The sequence below is a fragment of the Scophthalmus maximus genome, chromosome 4 (genome assembly GCF_022379125.1).
Source record: "Scophthalmus maximus strain ysfricsl-2021 chromosome 4, ASM2237912v1, whole genome shotgun sequence".
NCBI classification, from domain to species: Eukaryota; Metazoa; Chordata; class Actinopteri; order Pleuronectiformes; family Scophthalmidae; genus Scophthalmus; species Scophthalmus maximus.
Genome location: NC_061518.1, coordinates 7,268,411 through 7,289,292, shown reverse-complemented (window position 1 = coordinate 7,289,292; position 20,882 = coordinate 7,268,411). Strand labels below are relative to the sequence as shown.

At 42.9% G+C, this 20,882-nt stretch overlaps 1 protein-coding gene across 1 annotated transcript; it reads right to left on the bottom strand.

The window, feature by feature from the left end:
* Nucleotides 1-14,695: 14,695 nt before the first annotated feature.
* psmd14 (proteasome 26S subunit, non-ATPase 14) lies at nt 14,696-18,945 on the bottom strand. Its single transcript, XM_035629199.2, has 11 exons — nt 18,800-18,945; nt 17,690-17,745; nt 17,141-17,212; nt 16,923-17,042; nt 16,752-16,822; nt 16,329-16,479; nt 16,082-16,189; nt 15,724-15,798; nt 15,499-15,624; nt 15,001-15,063; nt 14,696-14,869 (listed from the first exon to the last, which is right to left on the bottom strand). The coding sequence occupies exons 2-11, from the start codon at nt 17,735-17,737 to the stop codon at nt 14,771-14,773; spliced, it is 933 nt and encodes a 310-aa protein (XP_035485092.2). The 5' UTR covers nt 17,738-17,745; nt 18,800-18,945; the 3' UTR covers nt 14,696-14,770.
* Between the last annotated feature and the right edge of the window lie 1,937 nt (nt 18,946-20,882).

The window sequence follows — 20,882 nt, the reverse complement described above, 5'->3', positions numbered from 1 at the left end:
TGTGTGAGAGGCTGCGGTCGGATAATTCCTGTCACAGGGCTCGGGGAGTGAGTCGTGCCGGGCGGCAAACAGTGAGCAGGTGGTTTTGAGGAAACAGAAGAAGAAAATAGCAACAAAAAAAACCACTGTCCTTGTTTTTAAAGTGAGCGAGACTGAGTCACCGGTCTCTCCCTCCACAGACTTTCCAGTGCATGTGGACGATCACAACACAGGACGGCCTCAAGCCGCCAGATGCGGAAGTATCGCTCTCGAAAATGTGCAGCTTCAACAATTCACTGATGTTTCCGGAAAAATTCTCACTTGTGCAGCGGAAGAACTGGTGTGAAACAAAGTGGAAATATTCCGTGGACAAAAGAGACATTGAGTTCCAACTAGAAACACGGTGTATTGGGGGTAAAGCCTATGACATAACTTCCTGGGCTGTAATGTCTCACCGTCAGATTTATGAGCCGTCTCACTTGAGGCCTGGCTTATATCAAGCTGACATACACCTTATCACCTTTTACTCCTTCGGCCTCTGTTTCTACACACTCGACATCCATATTTCAACAATATGTCTCCACTCTGGTTGTTTTCTCTGTGATTTTTCATTTGGCGTTGACCCTGAGGAGTGATTTCTATTTGGGAGCTTGGAGTAGTGAAAACCTGATACGATAATCCTCGAGCACTGGAAAGAGCATTGCTGCGGAGCTTCTTCTTTTTTCTAAAGCATGATGTGGTGTTTTTTAGATTTTCTTTTCCTACTTTACCGTCGTCGTCATTCTCACAGATAATTGCTGGAGTCAGACGATCGTAGCGTTTTTGCATTTATTGCTACAACGCGTCTGCACATGGAGTGAAGGTGTGAACTAGACCTGCAGTGCGTTGCCAAGCGCAAAAAAAAACACGTCTTTGAAAGCAACTTCTGCAAGCGGATTGCAAGTTGAAAAAAAGTGGTATTCAATAAATGGTGATCTGTGATGTAAAGCATTTATAACTTCTGAAGACAGCACACGAGTAAGATAGGGACATGGATGGATTATAAAAACAAACCACGGTCAAAGCCTCGTGCCTACGTTACCCACAATGCAACGGCCGACCGTTGGGAAATATGGTTGTGTTATGTTAGCAGTGGCCAATGTAGCCTCACGCAGAGATGAGAGGCAGGCTTCGTTCTAACGCCACGCCCCCTCTAGTTTTTATCTCGCAATTTATCAAATTTCACAGTTGGAACCACAGCAAATCCTAAAATCAACAGTTCCCCTTTCACACTCCTTATTTGTTTGATCGATACAAACACTGAGGTGTAAATACAACAAGTTAGCTGCGATTATTTCCCGCTGAGATAACCAGCTACCATAAGGAATTGAATGGACAAGAGCGGTATTCATTTCTTCATGGAGCTCCCGGCACAAAAGCCAATAAGTGTATTTCCAACTTTTGATGAACTCAGAAAAATACAAATACGCTGGGGGGGGGGGGCTGTCAGACATGTACAATCTGTATCGTTTGTGTGCCGCCAACACTTGAGTCATGTGTTTGTGCTTGAGTTACTAAAAGAGATAAATGTTCAAAACAGCTGTTTGGTGTAAAGTATCCAGCAAATTTCCAAATCAGTCTTTGCAGTGTAGCGTGTGCCAAGTTTTGACACGTGCATGCGGAGCCCTGGGAGTGCTTGTTTTTGACGTGTGGCTCTCCACCCCGGCTTCACCAAACTGTCGATGGGCAGCTTGGGGAGTGAGAGCCAGATGGCCACAGCTGGATGGAATAATTGGGGGACCGGGGGATGTGTGTGAAGTGACGGGTGAAAAGAAAGCTGAGGGGGTTTGGAATATAGGGTAGGAAGTGGGGAGGTGGTGCATGTGCCAGAAGGGTGGAGGCAAGATGAGCAACAATGGAACCATGACTGTCAACACCCATGTCTGTCTGATCTCCTGCTGCTCTACTCCATCTCCCCTGCAAGTGGCAGGATTTACTGTATTGCCCTGCACACGCCGAGGCCTGAAAACAGGACATAAGAAAAACATGCATTAATGCAGAAGTTCACACCCCAGACAGCTGCGGGGGGGGGGGGGCGGGGATATAAAATGGTTGAGCAACATAAATTTGAGGTTGTCAGCATTCTCCGCGGTGCCCTGCAAGTCTGAATCAGTCTGAATTTTCTGGACAGGATGTGAGGAGCATCTGCTGCTCCGCCGCCGACGGAGGCTAGAGGTCGCCGAGAGCAGGGCGGCCCACGCGGAGACGGACACTGACGAAGCACTTCTCAAAGATTCCACAACACAGTGCTACAATACAGAGTTGCCGTGGAAACCGGATTGGGTGGGGGCCATTGGGAGAGTGACAGCGAGCGCTTTGACGCGACAAGTGAGCGGTGCTGATGGTGGTGCTTCATCGACTGAATTACATGTTGAGTAGTCACGCAGAGACTCTCACACCCTTGACATGAGCTAACCTCCGAGTCAGGGGACGAGCAGAGGAGCGGAGGCGCCACGCTGCACTTATTCTTCAAACCTCTTTTTTTCATCTACACAAAGTCTCTTGTCTTTAAAGAGCATGTCAGAGTCAGTTCATTACTTCATCAGTTCACGTAAAATTAAAAAGGTCTTCAGGTCTCTGAAAGCAAAAAAATTTCACAAACATTTACACATGTTTTATGCCAAAGATGTTTATAGTGTTTTCAACTTTTGTTGAACTGAGTCCATTCAATGCACAGGCCTAATAATTGAAGGTATACAGGGCCTGACTGCCACTGTCTTATTATACTTTACAGACTCAAAAACTTCAGAACTTGAATGTGGACATGAATAGCTTTTGCCTCTAGGATCAAGTCGGTGTGTTTTATGAGTCAAATCTGACAAATTATCTTTTGGGCACTCGAAGGAAGCAGAAACAAGCTACGAACAATGGCAGATCATTATTTCTTTTCTATGTTGTGCTAATGGTTATTACACTGTGAGGCAACGTTACCATTTATCTGGAGTCGTGTGTCTGGCCAGCGGATACTGATACCAATACCGAAGATTTTGCTGCCATTTTACAGACAAGATCCTCCACTTTGACATCCAGTAGGCCAGTGAGCTGGCAGAGGTCGAATTCGTAAAAAAACAAAACAACCCGCGAAAAGATGCTTAAATGCTCTAGAGCCGAGAGGAACTGCAGCGTTTTCATGGCTTTGTCACTATAAGTGTCCGTTTTCAAGTACAATGATTAGATGTGTTAATCGATTAAATATGTTCATCAACAACCTTTGTATTCCTGACTGGGACGAGGCGGTGACGCTGAATGTGACTTAATCGACAATATCGTTGACGAAAAAAGGAAAAGACTAAAATATAGTTGTTGGGTTGTTTTTTTTTAATGAACCCCCTCCAGCTCTGCAGACAGCTGTGTGGCCTCAGGTCAGTCACGGTTTATCCCTCCACCCGTCAAACCTGACATTAGCTGTGCTGCCATTTCCTGTACAGCAGTGTTTTTTCGCGACACTTCTCCTCAAGCCAGGGATTCTGGGATTCTGGGATTCTGGGATTTCACACCGTGACATGAGGTGTAAATAAGAACGACCTCGAGGGGTTTTTCCGTTGCTGCAGTGTGTCGGTGTCTTTGTGTCAGACAGGCAGTGCTTCTTTGACTTTTGCCCTCACACACACACACACACACACACGCACACGCACACACACGCGCACACACAGAGGGGAAGCTGTCCTTTTCCTTGTGGAGTTTATTCCCCGGACTGCATCATGCTTTTCATAAGACCAATAGGAAAACTGGGGGAAACATGTCTGCATCTTGTTTACTCACCAAAATGAAAAAAAATAGCCACTTTGTTAAGTGCTGAAAAATGAGCCTCGCAGACACGCACAGAATTTGGGCCCCGGACGAAAAATGTCTGTGCCCTTTCCCTGTCGTCACGACGACTACGACCGATCGTCTTACAACAACAGAGGCCACAACTCATCTCCTTAATGATTAGGCTGCCAGTGGAAAGGTGATGATATTCACACAGACAGGGCACTTTTCCAAAGGACTTACAGTAAGCTCCAGGGGCCGAGAGGTAGAGGATCACTCTGCCCTGACCTTGGCAAACCTGGTTACTCACACGTTCGATGTGTGTGTGTGTGTGTGTGTGTGTGTGTGTGTGTGTGTGCGACGTGCCCCCCCGCCTCTCCACAACCTGCCCGCCTCGTCATCTCTCACTGAGCAGGTTGTCCTCAAAAGCTCCCAAAGGGGAAGCAGACGCACCAGAGGGGCCACACCTCTTACTGGCCATCAAGGAAAGTGTCAGCCACAGTCCAAAAGTGCATTCAACAGAGCCACTCGACACAGGGAAACACACAAATGTTTCTGTTGACGATTACATCTATCAAGTCCATTTGGATCCTTGCTGTTTTACTCGTGGTATTTTTTTTTCCCCCTAACTCTTAAATCGCTCAGCTTTAACGGAGTTTCCATTATGCTTTGTTTCACTACGTGTTTTATGAGACGATCGGTTATTTTCTCCAGATCACAGTAGGCGAATCTGCCCTATACTACACAGGAGGTGAGAGCAGGGTATATTCCAGCTCTCCTGCCCGACTCCTCCAACTTGCTGACGACACAAGCGACGTGAAGTTGACTCTCCCTGCGTCGGCCCCTCAAAAGGGAAAGCAGAACCGAGGCTTGTGAGATTCTGGCAAGTAAAGAAATGAGGCTAGGGTCTTGCCCTCTCTCTCTGCCGTGTGTCGACACTCTCCCTTTCCCTTCGCCAGTGTGTGCTCATAAGGACTAAAAATAAAAAAAAAAACTATTTCCCTGCCAAAGAAGCAATCCTTTGTCGAAACTCACCCACTTTGTGCGCCACAAACACAAACACAAACACACACACGAACATGTGATTCCCGCTATTCCTTCGCCTCCACCACTGAGCCCCTTGAATGTGCAGACACACTTTCCAAACAAACGAGGGGAAATGTCGTTAAGTGTGTACCTTGCTGTAAGCGTCACCATTACTCACCCCTTCCCGTCTTGATGACACGGACGAGCCGGCTCACCTGGGGCCGTACGCAGGGGGGCGCCCACCCGCCCCGTCCCGGGTGAGGTCGGCCTGTTCTCTGGGAAATGCACGGCGAGGATCCTATCGACATTACGTCAACAGGGGTCTGCTTGGCGGAGAAAGTGCTCATGTGGAGACCACCACGGCCCCCTTCAACGTGCACGCGGGCAGACAGCTCCACAAATACACGCACGCACCGAAAACACACAGACACCTCAACAAACACTGTCTGAGAAATGCAGGAGGTGTTTGTGCTCAGCCTCTGTACCGCGTTTGTGCATTTCGTGAGCTCACCAAAGGATCTTGTGAATGAAACAGGAATTCGAGAGGCGTAAAAACCGCACCGCGGGGGGAAAATCTTTACTCGCCGGCTCTGACTCTGCAGACACCCCTTACGTTCGGATCCTGTTTTGACACCACTGCTAGAAGTGACACACTGTGCTCAGTGTCAGGCGGCGGGATGGGGGGCGGGGGGTGGGGGGTGGGGGGGGGTTGATTCAGAGGGTGCGATGGTGGCTGACAGGAGGGTTATAATGGGATCACTTCAGCATTGGTGGGGTGGTGATGATGCTGGCGCTGTAAAGTAGACAATGAGTGATGTCAAAAACCTTTCGGTAGACAGGAACACTGACAGTGGACAACTTGACAAAACGATGGGATGGACGCTCAACTGTGTTTTCTTTTTGTTTTGATGTTCTCTGTTTTTGTGGTTGAGACATATGAAACAAAATAAAAGGTTAGGTATGGTTACGGTTAGGCCATATAACTCTTGGCTAAGGATGGGGGAGGACTGGGGTTACAGTTAATTAAAAGGCAACTCTTAATTGCAAGTCCGTGGGAGGGCACAAACTCTCAAAGTCTCTCAAGCTACAGGCCCATCCATCACCCTGAGCTCCACGCCTTACTCTCCGCCTGGCATGTATTGGATTGGATTGGACGTAAATTGTGGGGAGTTTTATCATTCAATGTGTATAATAATATGTGTTTTTCTTGGCTGGATATTAAGAGAAAGAACAGTGACACGTGTGTTAACCCACCAACAAGAAATAACCTCCACTTGCTCCCATTCAGTATACATAAGTATACTTTGCTTTTTGTCCTACCTCTCGCATAGCCATTAGTTTCAGCTCATTTCATTATAGTAAACCAACTTTATGTTCTTAAAATGATCTAATCTTTACAATTTTAGACAGGATTGTCCTTACACTCTCCGAAACAACCCTGAAGTGGTTCAAGTCCTGTTCACAGGACAGGAACTTCTTTATCTCCCAAAGTAATGATGCATTCAAGTGGAACAACATGATGTGCGGAGTTCCCCAAGGCTCAATGCAAGGACCACTTTTATTTTACAGTTACATACTTCCATTAACACACCTCTTGCAGGCATCTGTATTTCAAAATTTGATATAATATTTGTAGTTCTCTAAACCATTACGGGTTGCTCACACATTGATGTCACATTACATCCTCATGTTACCAACGAGAATATAAAGAGATTTACTTTCAGATTTTCACGAAAGGTTCAATGTTAAACTTATGGTGGGATTTGGAAAAGTTGCCATTGATGCGGAATGATCCTGATGAATTAATTGGCTAAAATAAACAAAACCACAATGATGGGCTTCCAGTGATATAATTTGTGTTCTGGGCAAAGAGAAAGTGGAAACAGTCTCTCCACAGCGGCGTCATGACAGAATCATTTCACGTGGGTGAGGATATCAGTCCAACTTGTCTTGTATTACAGTTTCGTTTTAATTCATTTTTTTTTTTTGTTCCCATCTCACCCTCCCCCGCACAACGCTCCACTGCCTTTTTTGGTCTCCGTCGGAAAACACTTCTCTCCATTTGGCTCCATGTGAGACTGCAGCCTTTCCCCAGACCATTTGCCACAGCGCTGTTTTCTGAGGGAAATGCCAGAATGTTTTACGGACCGTGCCACAGAGAGTCAAACACTATAACCACAACACTTTGAGACTACACTGTGCATGAATGTGCCTGTTAATGGTTTACTGGAAGGCCTCTTTGACTTCTCAGGGCTGAGAAAAGCAAATTTACTGCAAAATTAAACTTCAGGGTTCATTTAGCTACACGGCTCGATCAATACTCCGGCCTGACTGGGACTCACGTGTATTGCAATGGAGCTCACACAAAAAGCCAAGCTGTGAGAGAGTGACTCACAGTCTACATGACAGGCACATTGGCAAACCCTATTACAATTTTTCCCGGCAGAATATTTTTCTGCATGGAGAAAACATTAGGAACATTTTGGAAAAGGAGTTTCCCAAAGCTTTCTCCCCCATTAAGACACAAAGTAGGCACATCATTACAGTTCACCACAGCAAGTAGAGTTACAGGCCCGTAACAGACATCCTCACACTCTTGGAAACAAAGTGATCTTCTGACAAGGACACAATAGTTTGGTGTGTGACTTCTTATTTCTTTACTCAGTTGTGCCAGTAAATTACATTTCTAATCTGTGCCAGGCTCAAGAGAAAACGCAACAGGACAACAGAGCTGCAAAAAAAAAAAAGAATCCGAAAGGAGCCGAGGCCCGCAACTGAATCAGACCTTCTCAAAAAACAATCTGGGCCCTGCCCCACATTCACTTCGGCTGACTCTTGTCAGACAAAATGCAAACTGTCCGCTCCGGGTAGTCTGTCTCGTCCTGCAGCCGTGCAGACCATTAAATAGGCGATGACAGAAGGTCCTGGGAAGCAAGCATGACATCATCGCAGTGTGTACGTGCGTGCATGCGTTTGTGAGTGCTTTGTGCTTTTGATGTCTCTCTCCGTTTCCAATATCCAGTAATTACACAGCTCATCGTCCCCCGAAGGAATCCGGCACATGACATCAGACGCACCACAAGCGGGTTACTTGTTCAAATATGTCAGGCTGGAACATCGTCAGGTGTTCACACATTGAAGAGACTTCATCTGACTCAGCGGAGACTGTGACACAACAACAGGCGGTGTGAAGTGCACGTACAGGTAAAGGAAGTAACATATCAGTGATTAACCACCATTCAATAACTGGCCTGTATGTAAAGCAAACTTTTCACCTGCTATGTATGTAGATACTGTCTATCAGCGTGAACTACAGTTGACCTAAACATTGCAGAAACGAAAGACACACATGGTCAAATCTAAATATAAGTTCTGCTTTTGCATATGTAGCAATGTCAGGGTGGAGGCATTGTGAACGTTTGCGTTTGTTGTGGAGATGCTTCGGTCTGTGGTGATTGTCTCATGGCCAAAGAGGAAGTCCAGAGGTTTCTGAGGTAAAGCCTCTGAACATATATGAAAAAGGAAGTTAAAGATTATGAAAATCAGTTTTTGTATATCCAAATTTTCAGTTTTATAAATGTAGCCAAATGTGATATTTGAAGATATGAATTTATTATGTTGCATGGAGTCCTCCAATTTTTGGGACTTTACCTTCGTACTTGTTCTCAATAAATCCATCTCGTCCTGATTGTTGGACATAATCCTCTGTCCTCATTCATAGTGAGGACAGAGGATTATGTCCAACAGTGATTTATGGGAATGCCATTAGTTTTGCAGGCATTTTCTCATAAACCAAGGCATTGGACATAAATAAAATATGGCCTGCTGATGGTTCTAGATTTAAACAAATGATCCGAATGTCTGTACAAAATGTTGTGATTATCCCTCCAATAGCGGCTGAGATATTTCAGTTTGCTTTTGGTATTTTTGTAAAAGCTACGTAGCTACAGGGAAACAAAAATAAAGTTTAAGTCAATAATTTTTAGTACAGCCCACATAAGTTGTTCTCACTGTGTAATTAAAGAGTAGGATAAAATAAAAAACAATTACCTGCTATCAGTCCTAATTACTCCATTCACGTTGTTTAAACATTCAAGTTTGATCCACCTACATAAGAACTCTCTGTTAACAACTACGTCATTACATTATTATACATAATTATCCAAACTGGAAAAATCAGGAGCGTATAAATTTCTCCTTGTTTCTGGAAGAATACTTATAACACAATAAATAAATGCTGACATCACATACAAGTCTCCTTCAGGACATCTGTTTGGGATTTATTTTTTTTGGGGGGGGGGGGCCTTTTCAAACCTTCCTAACATAAAGGGAGGCCTGCAATATTGTGCTACACCACTGAATGTAACAAAGTAAAACTTTAACGGGAGCATTCTTTTAGTCAATTATGCAATTAGTTTCCATTTCCCATGCAAGACTCCCTGTTCATATCTCCTCACTGCCACTTTGAGAGGAAGACTAACTTATGTATCCTCAAATTAAAGGACAAAGGGTAAATATACCGTAAATATAGCTGCTTATTTTCCAATGTGTGTGTGTGTGTGTGTGTGAGACATAGTTCCTTATTGACTTAAACAACACTGACCCAGACGGTGAGTCCCAGAAGACTAGACCACTGCGGTTCTGTTCAACACGACGCTCTTCCCTGTGCAAACGCAGCCGGTCTGACTGCACGTCACACACTCTCTCACACACACTCTCTCACACACACACACACACACACACACACACACACACACACACACACACACACACACACACACACACACACACACACACACACACACACACACACACACACACACACACACACACACACACACACACACACACACACACACACACCCAATGCTCGCCTCATCTCTGCAGAGCCCCTTTGGCTGTGGTGGAAACTCTGTGGACAATGACATCATCATGCATGAGAGGAAATGTAGTCCCGGGCAACCGGTAACATCACAACACAATGGCACGGTTACTGTCATTAAAGTACCACAAGCATTGAAGCATGCACGCACGTGCACGCACACACACACACACACACACACACCAAATTGAGCCCAATTATGGTCTAAAAAAATTAGCCTTCCAAAAACATCTTGCATGTTGTGAACTGCTCCGGATGGTCTTTGTGTAATTGTTCACTGTTCCATCCTTTCCTGTCCGTCCTTTCCATCATTTGACTATCTAACATCTCAGGGGATACATTTAAACAAACAGTGACAGAGAGAGAGAGAGAGAGGGGGGGGGGAACTATTTCCCGATTCATTTATCTTTGCTTTAGAAGATAAGGAGTTTCTGGTAAATTCTTGTCCTCATATTTGTTCCAGACTCTCTCCTGTGGATTGGAAGCATATGGCCTGGCGTTGCATAACATAGACAAAGAGAGCAAACATGGGGAGAAAACGACTTCACATAATTATAAGAAATGGCTGGTCGGCGGACTCTCTGTGTAGCTGCAGGTTTGACTGCTGGCCAGTGGCCTTCCCCGCCGAACCCGAGCTCTTTTGCACAGGCCTGAAAACAAATGGGGTCTTAGTCAGTGTTTCCTTTTCCCAGGAATCAGCAGTTCAACGCGGTTTGACAGCACAGAGGACAAAGAGTTCCCCCGTCCACACTGCTGCGTTTATTTATCTGATGTCTGTAGAGCTCCATTCAATTCAGATCGCTTCAAAATTGCCTCAAATTTTTACGAGGAAGCAAAAAAAAAAAAAAAAACGGGATACAAATAAAAGACTGGAAAAAAACAAGGGCAACTTAAAACAATACCAAATGATTAGGTTCAAAAAGTGCACATTCAGTGTTTTATGGCGTCTGAAAGCTAAATCTCTTCTCCTTCTCTCTCTAAGCTTCCACGTAGCAGTCGAAAGGAGAACCTGCATTTGAAATGGCCTTTTCAAGAACCCTTTGCAAAACATCATGTTTGTGTAGAGGAAGAGGAGTGAGGAAGAACCTCTTACCTCCCGGGCATGTCTAGCCTTTCGAACACGACCACACCCTCTCATTTTGTGCCTCATTCGTTTCGTTTAATTAACCCCCCAAAAATATTCTGCCTATGAACAGAGTTCCAGTAAATACACCCTCTTTAATTCATCGCATTTTTTTTTCACTGGGAGCCAATCTCAGTCATAGCCCACGTACTCCTGAGGTGAAATGTGGTCGACCTGGCATGCCGGAGGCAGCGGGACTACTTTGCCATATCTGCCTTCCTCTACGTTTGCGTGAGGCTGGCGATGTCTGACACAAGGACGACCTCCGGCCGCTCAAACTATGGTCCAAGTCCTCCGTCCGATTCAGAGCTTTAATGCAATTACACTCCACATTCCTTGTATCCCAGTTGTCAGGCACCATCTTTCACGCTGTGTACATTACTGTTTGTCAGAAAAGGCTGCAGGTACGAAGTGCCCGGCACATCTGTTTATTTCTTGGCTAAACAGACGCGTTGAGAAAGTGAGGATCTTCGCGGGGTCAAGGGCAAACTAACGGAGGGGGCGGGGCAGTGCGGACGAGAGGGGGGGGGGTGTCAGATACAACGCAGCTGTCGGGCAGCTTGCGTTACACTCAAACCCAAAAGGCCGAACATTAACCTCGCCTGGTCACATTTGACAGGCAGTGCAGAGGAGGTGAAACACAGTGGGGATGGAGATAACGCTCCGCGGAGGCCGTGTGAAAGCGGCTACAGGTTGACGGGTGAGTGTTCATCAGCCCGAAGAGATGCTCATCCAGAGGTGCAGAGCACGCCGCACTTTCTCACGCATGCAGTGCAGTGCACACACTGCTAAAGCCATGACTAGTGTGCAGAGCAAGACATATAACTTTAGAAGCTGTTTTCAGTTTGGCAGATTCGTTTTTTTTTCTTCGAGTATTTGGTTTATAAACCAAAGAACCTGAGCGAAAATTACACAGTGAGCGATAGTGGCGAATGTGTTTACCAAGTTTGATAGCGACCCAGCCAACAGCTGTGGAGACATGTCGCCCCGAACCACAACCTCCCGGTGGAGCAAGAGTCAGGGCACCTCCAAAAATCCCTGGGATTAACATCTGGAGACCAAGAGAGTCTGAACCAAGCTCATACTTAACTGAACTGAGGTGTTTTTCTTCTTCAACCTGTGGGTTTGTTACTACCTACATCAGGTGGATTGACAAATTTAGAAGGATTCACCCCCTCTGGGGACCATGCATGAAATCTAATGGCAGGCCGAGCTATTTCAGTCTGGACAAAAGCGGTGGATCAACATGCCAAGAGCCAAATGATCAAACGCTCCAGAACAGCTAATAAATGGACCATTAAGTGGGATTGGGAAGAACAAACCGAATGTTTTCAAGCAGACGATTTTGGATTTGAAACATGCTGTACCTCCTCGCCTCATTTCACAACATCCCGACTCGGCGACAAAGAGTTTAAAGCAGTTCACGTAAACAAAAAGTTGATTTATATCCATCTTCTTTTTTTTTTTTTGGAAAGGCTGTAATTATTTTGCACTTTCACAGCACTCTTAACTACTCATCTGTGAGGGCACGTACTTGAGATGACCCGCCGCCGTCCTCCTCGGTCTGCCAGCCGTCTGAGGCGGGGCACCACACAGCGCCAGCATTTATAAAAGATCCTGCCGTGTTTTGCAGGTTACACCGTTTAGGAGTAAAGACAAAGTGGCGAGAAAAAAAAAGGTGAAATGTTGACGTGTGAGGACGAATTGGCAAAATTGTACGGCAGAATCAGTTTTGGTAACAAGGAAAATCCCTTTCGGCACATAAACACCGAGCAGTAATCAGAGTTAGGTCTCTGGAGAGATTGTGCCAGAAGCTGCGTCTGTTCAGAAGGAGAAAAAAACAAAAGTGCAGTTGACTTCCTCTCGATTTATCGACTTTATTCATGAAAATCATGAAGTTCGTCCTCCTCTCATTTTTTTCCTCATGCCCGGCCCCTTATACTTTATTTTGATAGATGTCTTGCTCACATCTTCAATTCGAAAAAAGTTCCAATTTATTCCTTGTTTAATCATCTCGATCCCTTTGCGAAATATATAAATAAATGTATAAATATATAAATATATTTTACAATGATTAAAAGCAGCCGTTTTAATACTCTGAGATCTATACAGCTGGGGTTGTCTTTTAGTTCATGAATTTCTTGTAAGGACTATGTTGGGGCCCAGGTCCACATTCCCCAACCCACCAGAGGGAGGGCGTTTCATCTCATTTCACAGTCTCCAACATTCACATCGAGGGAAAGCCAATTTCATCCTGTGCAATTCGCTAAAAAGATTTCAGTCGGGAACAAGAATTATGTAACCTGAAGCCCAGCCTAGGGTCGAACACGATGGCAGGAGGCCACATCGGTCGTAACTCTCTGTCAAGTTAGTGTAAACTGGACCGGGGTGGAGAAAGACCATATGTTCTCTGCGGTCACTGGAGTCACTGCAACATAAGATGCGTCTCTGGCAGAGATCCTGTGAGCCCATTAACCCAGACGTTTTTTTTCTTCACACTGTAATAAAACTAAGATGGATACTGGCATGATTTAGGCCCAGCTCCCACTATCAGAACAAGAAAACACTCGACTATTGTTGACAATCTATCCTTCTCAATCAAACTGCGTCCATCCAGGTGTTAATGCTGCATCTCTTGTTCAGACCAAACCACAGATGGAAGATCACAGTTTAGATAATTATCATTCCTATCTGAAAGCCAAATATTTAAACTACCCTCAGCACATTTTTTTTCTGTCATGTCCTCACTGCCAATTAGTCACTTCAGAATTTTCATAACCATCAACTGCACATTAATTTTTTTCAACCATAAGCACATCTACACTTTAAAAAAGGACATATCACTCACGCTTGTTTTTCCTTACTTTTTTTTTTTTGTTTAACTGGGAATGGATGATGATGCATCATCATCATTTTTTCCGACTTGAGAATGAAGAAATTCTCATTTTTAATTTTCACGCACAGTCAGCAGAAGTGAGGCACAGTGGGGCAATAAGAGTTTACAGTGAACACGGTAAAGAGGATATAAAGTTGGCTGTTTTATATTTTTGGCAAAGGAATCAGCGATGTATGTTCTTGCCAACTGTTACATCAAACTTGATAAAAAAAAAATTGTAAAATAATCCCTTCAGGTCTGTTAAAACTCTGATGCATTTACTGGAACATGACCAGGCTGAAATGTTGTGTAAAATCTTTACAAGCCACAGCAACTCGTTTGTGTAATGAAAGCTTCCCCTCTTGCACCATCCAGTGGCCAGGATGGGTATTACATCAAAATACAGAGGCTCCACTACAGCGGCTTTAACTACTGATCCACCTGATCGTCCAATTGTACACTAATTACTGCTTTTTTTCACTTCTTTAGTTAGCCAACCAGACAGCCGGGTTTTTTTGCAAACGTCTGTCTGACTCTGACTTTAGCTATTTCCACCGCTACTTCCACTAACATCGCTGATCACCATCTCCGTAGGGTAACATTAACTATGCATAAGTAACTCATACAACCCCACTTCAAAATCACTGAACTATCCCTTTAAGGTTGATGCATCATTAGTTTGTCTCACATCATACTTTGATTCTGATCACTACAGAGAAATAAGAAATAATGTCATGCAAAAAAAAGTAAGTCAGTTGTACCTTGTAAATAACTGTGGATGGATCCAGATAAACACCAACGCTCTATAGAAAATTATGTCATAAAACAGATTTTTCTGTTGATTCATTTGTCCAAAAATACTGCCAAATACATTTTATTGAAAACAAACAAACCCCAAACAATATTTTGATTCAAACAGAAATAAAGCTTTGTGCAGTGCCAGAACTTTGCTGCCTCGAGAGCAAAGTTAAGACGCCAGCCAAGATGTCCGACTCAAAGCAAACACAAGTGACTGCCCTCATTTCATTCATACATTTATTTTATATAAAAGAAGACAAATGGTTGCAATATTAACAGTTATACACACACGGGACCTTCACTGGAAAACTACAGTATCCAACATGGCCGCTAGGCACTGAACAATGTTGGATGTCATCAAAACATCTACATGCTCCTCCAGGTGCCTCTTGGGATCCTGCGGGAAGGACAGAACATTTGAGAACATTTCCCTTAGTTTTCTACTTCTTTTCAACAATAATCACAAATATTGACCTTGATGTAGCAATTTCTCATATTACAAAAAAAGAAAACATTTGGTTTCATTACCTGTTTTCCAACATTCTTGATTGCCAGCTGTTCTGGGGTCATTTTGTCCTCTTCTTCAACCGCCTGAGTCGGAAACACGATAGTGTCACATCTCAAAGAGCCACAACATTTGTGTATTTATACTTGAGGGGCACCAGGGGAAATACTGAATATCATTTTATGGTCATGGACAACCTGAAGAAAACATGCATGCTTTTGACCAGTTAATATAGGGTATTACGCATCAAGTATCAACGTACTCAGCAGAGGAGCTCACTGATTCTATGACTGCAGCACAGGAGCCAGCAAGTGAATTAAATAATAGATCAGTGATTGTCTTGTTTACAACACTGTGATATGATCTCTGCATTAACAGAGTGTTAACGTTTATATTAAGATTAATAATACATCCTTGTGAAAGGAAATGAAAGCCAACAATAATATTCCAATCAAATGTACACACTCAGTGGAGTCATGCAGTAATGCACACTAGAACACACACACACAAAAAAAAAGCACCTTGTTGTAGTTCTTAGCCAGCTCCAGCATTTCCTTGACAATGGTCTCGTTGAGCTTGCAGTGCTCACTGTAGTCCTGCAGGGTCAGCCCCTCCATCCAACTCTTCTTATGCAGGTTCAACAGCATCTAAACAGAACAAAGAGCCATGTATCTCATGTTCGAGTACAAAACACTCAAACATGTGAATTATAAAAGTATTATACATCATAAAGTGTATTGTCAAACCTTTTGCTCCAGCTCGTTTTTCCTGTAATTGATGGTGATGGAGTAGTAGTGTCTGTTTAGTCCATGAATCAGAGCCTGCCAACAATAAAAAACAAACCATTGAGTTAACCACATGAAAAAAAACAACTCTTTGCTTGGACCTTAGAATATCCACAAACACTGACGTAACCCCCTACCAAACATTTGAATTATTCTTCTGATTGAATTTTGTTTGGATCTTTGACAGAAAAATGCCTGAGACATATTTAAGTGCTTACATATTGAGATTTTCTGTGTTTAAGTACAACATAATGATTTTTAAATGCATTGTTTTGTTCATTAACAGCTAAGAAAACTCAGTAAATCTTTATATTGTTACCTGGATTGAAGGCTTGTTCAGATGTCCCAGGTTGGAGGTGGTTTGTCTTGGTTCATGACCCAGAACCATCATGTTAGCATTGATCAATCTGAAGGCATCGATAACAACCTGGGGAAGATCGGGGCCACACGTGAGACCAGCTTGCTGAACAGTACATTATTTCTACTTCTCTTTTGATTCACAATCAATAGCTGGTCTTGCTTAATGCACCTATTATTAGGGTTCAGCATCAGCCACACATTTTTACCTTTCCTTTGACGCTCTGAATGGGATCTACCACCACTGCGACAGCTCGCTCTGACAGGGCCTCGAAGCTCTGCTGCGTGTTGATGTCCACGCCAGACAACCAACAGCCGAAACCAGGGTGACTGTGGTACCACCCCACCACCATCTCTGGTCTAATGAGCAACACGAAGGGAAGACAGCAAATGTGTTTCAAGATACGTGTTGAAAAACTATCAGGTTAAAATTGACCTTGAACACATGTCATTTCATCTACAAAGTAGGGCCTTGTAAAATGACTCGGCCCTAAAACAATCCGTAAGCTGCTAGTAAGGGGAAAATGGTAGAATTTCTATTTTAAGAAATTGGCTTCTGTATTTTTTTTCTTTCATTAAAGTCTAAATATGACCAGGAGAATTAATCAAAATATTCTGACTGTAAGTTTTACCTGCCAGTTTGTTTCAGCATGTCCAACATCTTGGCCTGGAACACAGGATCCACTGCTTCAACACTCACACCCTGTGAGGATCAAAATCATGAAGTACAGTATGTTACATGAGACTTTTCGATCCAACCGCTCGCTAATAAAAATATTCCTGATATTAGGGAGAAAACATACTGTTCCTGACTGGGGCATGGCAAACACATCAATCACGCGCACTGTGTAGTCGTCAACGAACTCTCCCAGCATCAATCCCATGACCTCCATCGGTACACCAGCACGCCCGTGCTTCAACATCTAAATGAACGAGACGTCACAAAAGTGTAATTTAAAAAGACAAAAATAAAGACGACCACATTGAAAGAGAATGTTTAGTGCAGATAATGTGTTAGTACCTTGAGCAGGGCCAGAGAGGAGATGTACACCTGCTCTGCTGTGTCCACAGCGGGTGCATCTGTTGGCGGGCCCTGAGGAGTCAAAGCAGAGTTATTAATATACCAGTTGTTCAGGCCTTTCAAACACAGTATTTGCCCAAATTAACCACTACAATCAAAGAATCATGCAAATGTTGAATGCATATAATAACTAATGAGTTATGGCTTTGTCTTTCATTCTGTGGTACACTACGTTAACCCTAAGATTTGTTAATGTTGAGAGTGGATCAGAGGCCAGAGTGGCCGACCCTAATGTTTTTGAATTGCTATCTAAAAACACTATTTAAAAAATATATAACAAATGAGAAATATAAGTGTACATGTAATTTTAGGAAAATTGAAGACAATAGTTCTGTTTAGCTTTAAGTTAATAGCAGGTGGTTTTGTGGATGAAAAAGTTAAGGGTCTGAATCTGAGAGGGTCTTGCACATCTGCTCATAGTTGTGCCACGAAGCATTAGAAACACTCGTTAATCTAGTTTATCTATGTACAACTCAATCTTTGCGTTACCTGGCCAAGCCCGGGCATTCCACCTCCAAGCCTCAGCAGCCGGTCCATATCAGAATCTGTTAAAAAGACCAAACAAAAGTCATTAGGCTGCCATCAAACTATACAGTTGACCAACAACCCTTAAAATGATCAGGTATCAGAGAGGTACCTTGGATTTTTCATGAGTTAAGTGTAAGATCAGATGTAAAAAATATTTTAAAATACACAAAGCATACGTTGTGGACCATATACACACACTGCAGGATAAAAATTAAATCAATGAATATCTAGCTGTAGCTTCAGCCTGCATCTGAGTGGAACTGTTGACTTGATGTATTAATGTACAATAATATTTTTACTATTACGAAAATTATATTATTCTCATGACATACTATATTAGACTGTTTCTCTATTATATAGCATAGTGTTTTATATATATTTAGTGCACTAGTAGTGACAACACTGCCTGTAATCCGTTGTCATTGTAACACATGCAGTCTGCTACAACAGTTCTGAAATGAAACCTGACTTGGAAGTTATGATCCGTTCAGTTTTTATAAATATTAATTTAGGGGTGATCATTCAACTGTCACATTCTTTTGAAGGATGTAGTTTGTGTAGATGTATTTCATGGTGCTTCTGTAATTTCTTTCTGCTTGTGTTGCTGTAAGCCAGGGCATATCTTATGTTACTGGTAGCAGACCGAGATCAATTTTAATTTCGTGTCTTTCAACACCACCAAATATCGAATCCGAGACAGTATTATTATATTGGAGCACCCGAAGAGATCCCGAATAGTAACGAAGTTAGCCCGCAAGTCGCATGTTAGCATCAGCTTAGCCGATGTACCCATAGTCACGTAAACAGGAAATAAACCGTCGAATACGCAGGTGTTGATGTTCCGATTCTAATAATCATTCACTGCGTTTTTGCTGCCAACAAAAAACAACGGAGGAGCTTGTCGTTGACCGAGTGACAATAACTCGTTCAGTTCATCAACTAGCTTTAGCGTGCTAATAGCTTACTCATGCTAACTTCGCCCGTGTCATCTCGCACCAGAGAAGCAGCAACACATTACTTACACGGACTCCGTCTCGCTGTCTTAATTAAGGCACTTATAACTCCACTTACCTGTTGTCAAACGTGTCAAATGTTAAGAAGAGTGTAAGTTATTTTTGCTGTGCGACTCAAACCGACGGTCTACAATGAATCAGCCGGATTTGTCTTTTTCAGAAAAGACTACTTCCGTCGCTCTGATGACGTTACGACTGACAAACCCAAAGATCAAGACCAGCAGCAATACACGGGACCAACACATGGGGGCGCGACAGCCATCACGTTTTATACTAGTACACATAGTATAATATTAATAATGAATAATACTACGTATTATTATTATGATTATAATTAAGATATAATCATAATAACAATGATTGTATGTACTCCCTTACTATGTTTTTGACTGTTGGTTCTACAATGAAAGAAATATACATATAAAACATTATTTATTTCAATTTTCTGGCATTTCATACACAGATCCATTAATTGTTTAAGGAAATTATAATTTCTTGTTGCTATTCAGTTGTTCTATGATGGATAAACAACAAAACTACATTGCCCATCTGCAATTTAAACATTAGTATGAGCTATTGAATTGGTTCAATATGTATTTTGAAGGAGCGTATGGTGGTTAGGTCATAGATAGTTACTTTATTTATCCCAAGCTGGGAAATTCCCGTGTAACAGCAGCACGTTTCACACAGCACACAATATCTACACAAATAAATGTAAAATATACAAATTGCTAAAAATATAGAGAATAAGAATAATTCATTCAAGAATTTAAATGAAATATTAACAGTGGAAATAGTGCAGTAGTACAATCAGTTACCAATAGTGTGCAGAGGAACATGGTAACATGAAGGTGCAAATGTACCGGGATTTACGTTTTACGTTTAGATTAAAGTCTAGTCTTTCTGTCAGCCACGGGTGAGGTGTTATACAGTCTTATGGCTTGGCCATCAACTGGGACATTTAAGTAAACATTTAATGTAATTATAGCTATACATATTGAATTTGACTGAATGTAACAGTGCACCCTAATCTTGCACTTGGGTTCTTATCATCAAAAACACTGATACAACATGCAGCGTCTCTCTTTTCATACAAAAAAGAATGAAAACTGCTGTGATGTTTGTGTGGTTTCTCATATTTCAACAGCCAAGCATTTCATTATTCCCAGAGGGGCCACAAACTCCGACGCCAAGCCACACCATCACTGGCGTGGTGGAAGAGCTCCGTTTGCTTGTAGTGTAACCTCGCCACTCAGTTGCCAGTCCTGCGGAACAACCCTCACAACAATCTCACCCAGCAGTGTTACTGCCCGACAGGTCAGCTGGCATGCTAGTTCTTTGGTGGATGTGGAGAGGGCAGATAATCATCCACATTCCTCAGTCCCTCCCTCTCCACACCCACAGGACCTCCTGCTACCTCGTCACACTTCAATATGCTCTGTAGACGGCACCAGGATGTGCTTCCTCATGATGGGTTACACTGTCTTTTTCCCCTTGAATTTGCCTAAATTATTAAGGTGTATATTGATCACTTAGTAGCCTTATTGTTTGTATAATTTCTGTTGGGTTGTTGCAGTGCCCCATACACTTCGGCAGGCATAGGCTACGCCCACCATTAAAGGATCTTACGTAAGCAATAACTTGATCAGTTAAGACAATGCAGGAGGCAGCATGCCATTATTTTTCCTGTGGAGTGGGCAGAGATGAAGAATCATTATTGCTGACTGGGTTGGCCCCTTCAATAAAGCCCTGCTAATGATTGGTTGACAGCTTCCCAGTGGTTCAATTTGAAACCCATTCATTTTGTTTTCTCTTTATGAAGAGAAGCCATTTCCAAAGCTTTTGTAAATGACCCAGGCAAACAATGGACACATGGATAAATGAGCCAAAGGCTACAGAAATATAGAATTTTTGGATATGGGTATTTTAGCTATTTGAAGCTAAGCAGGTTTAGTACATTGCCAAATAAATTAGAAATACAGTTTTGGATTTGTGAAATAGTTGCAAATTTTAAATCTTATGTGAAATGTCATGTGTGGGCAAAGGGGCATTTACAACTAATTTGATGTGATATTTAAAAAAACAACAACAATATTGATCATTCTGGGTAACAACAAGCAGGAAATCATCTGTAAGAAAAG

Bases quoted from the DNA above. Each gene is read 5' to 3' on its own strand.
- psmd14 (XM_035629199.2), bottom strand. From the start codon at position 17,737: ATGGACCGGCTGCTGAGGCTTGGAGGTGGAATGCCCGGGCTTGGCCAG. The intron at 17,043-17,140 runs GTACTAACACAT...TCGTTCATTTAG, and splicing joins CCTCTCTGGCCCTGCTCAAG to ATGTTGAAGCACGGGCGTGC. The intron at 15,799-16,081 runs GTAACAATATAA...TATTGTTGGCAG, and splicing joins TGAACAAGCCTTCAATCCAG to GCTCTGATTCATGGACTAAA.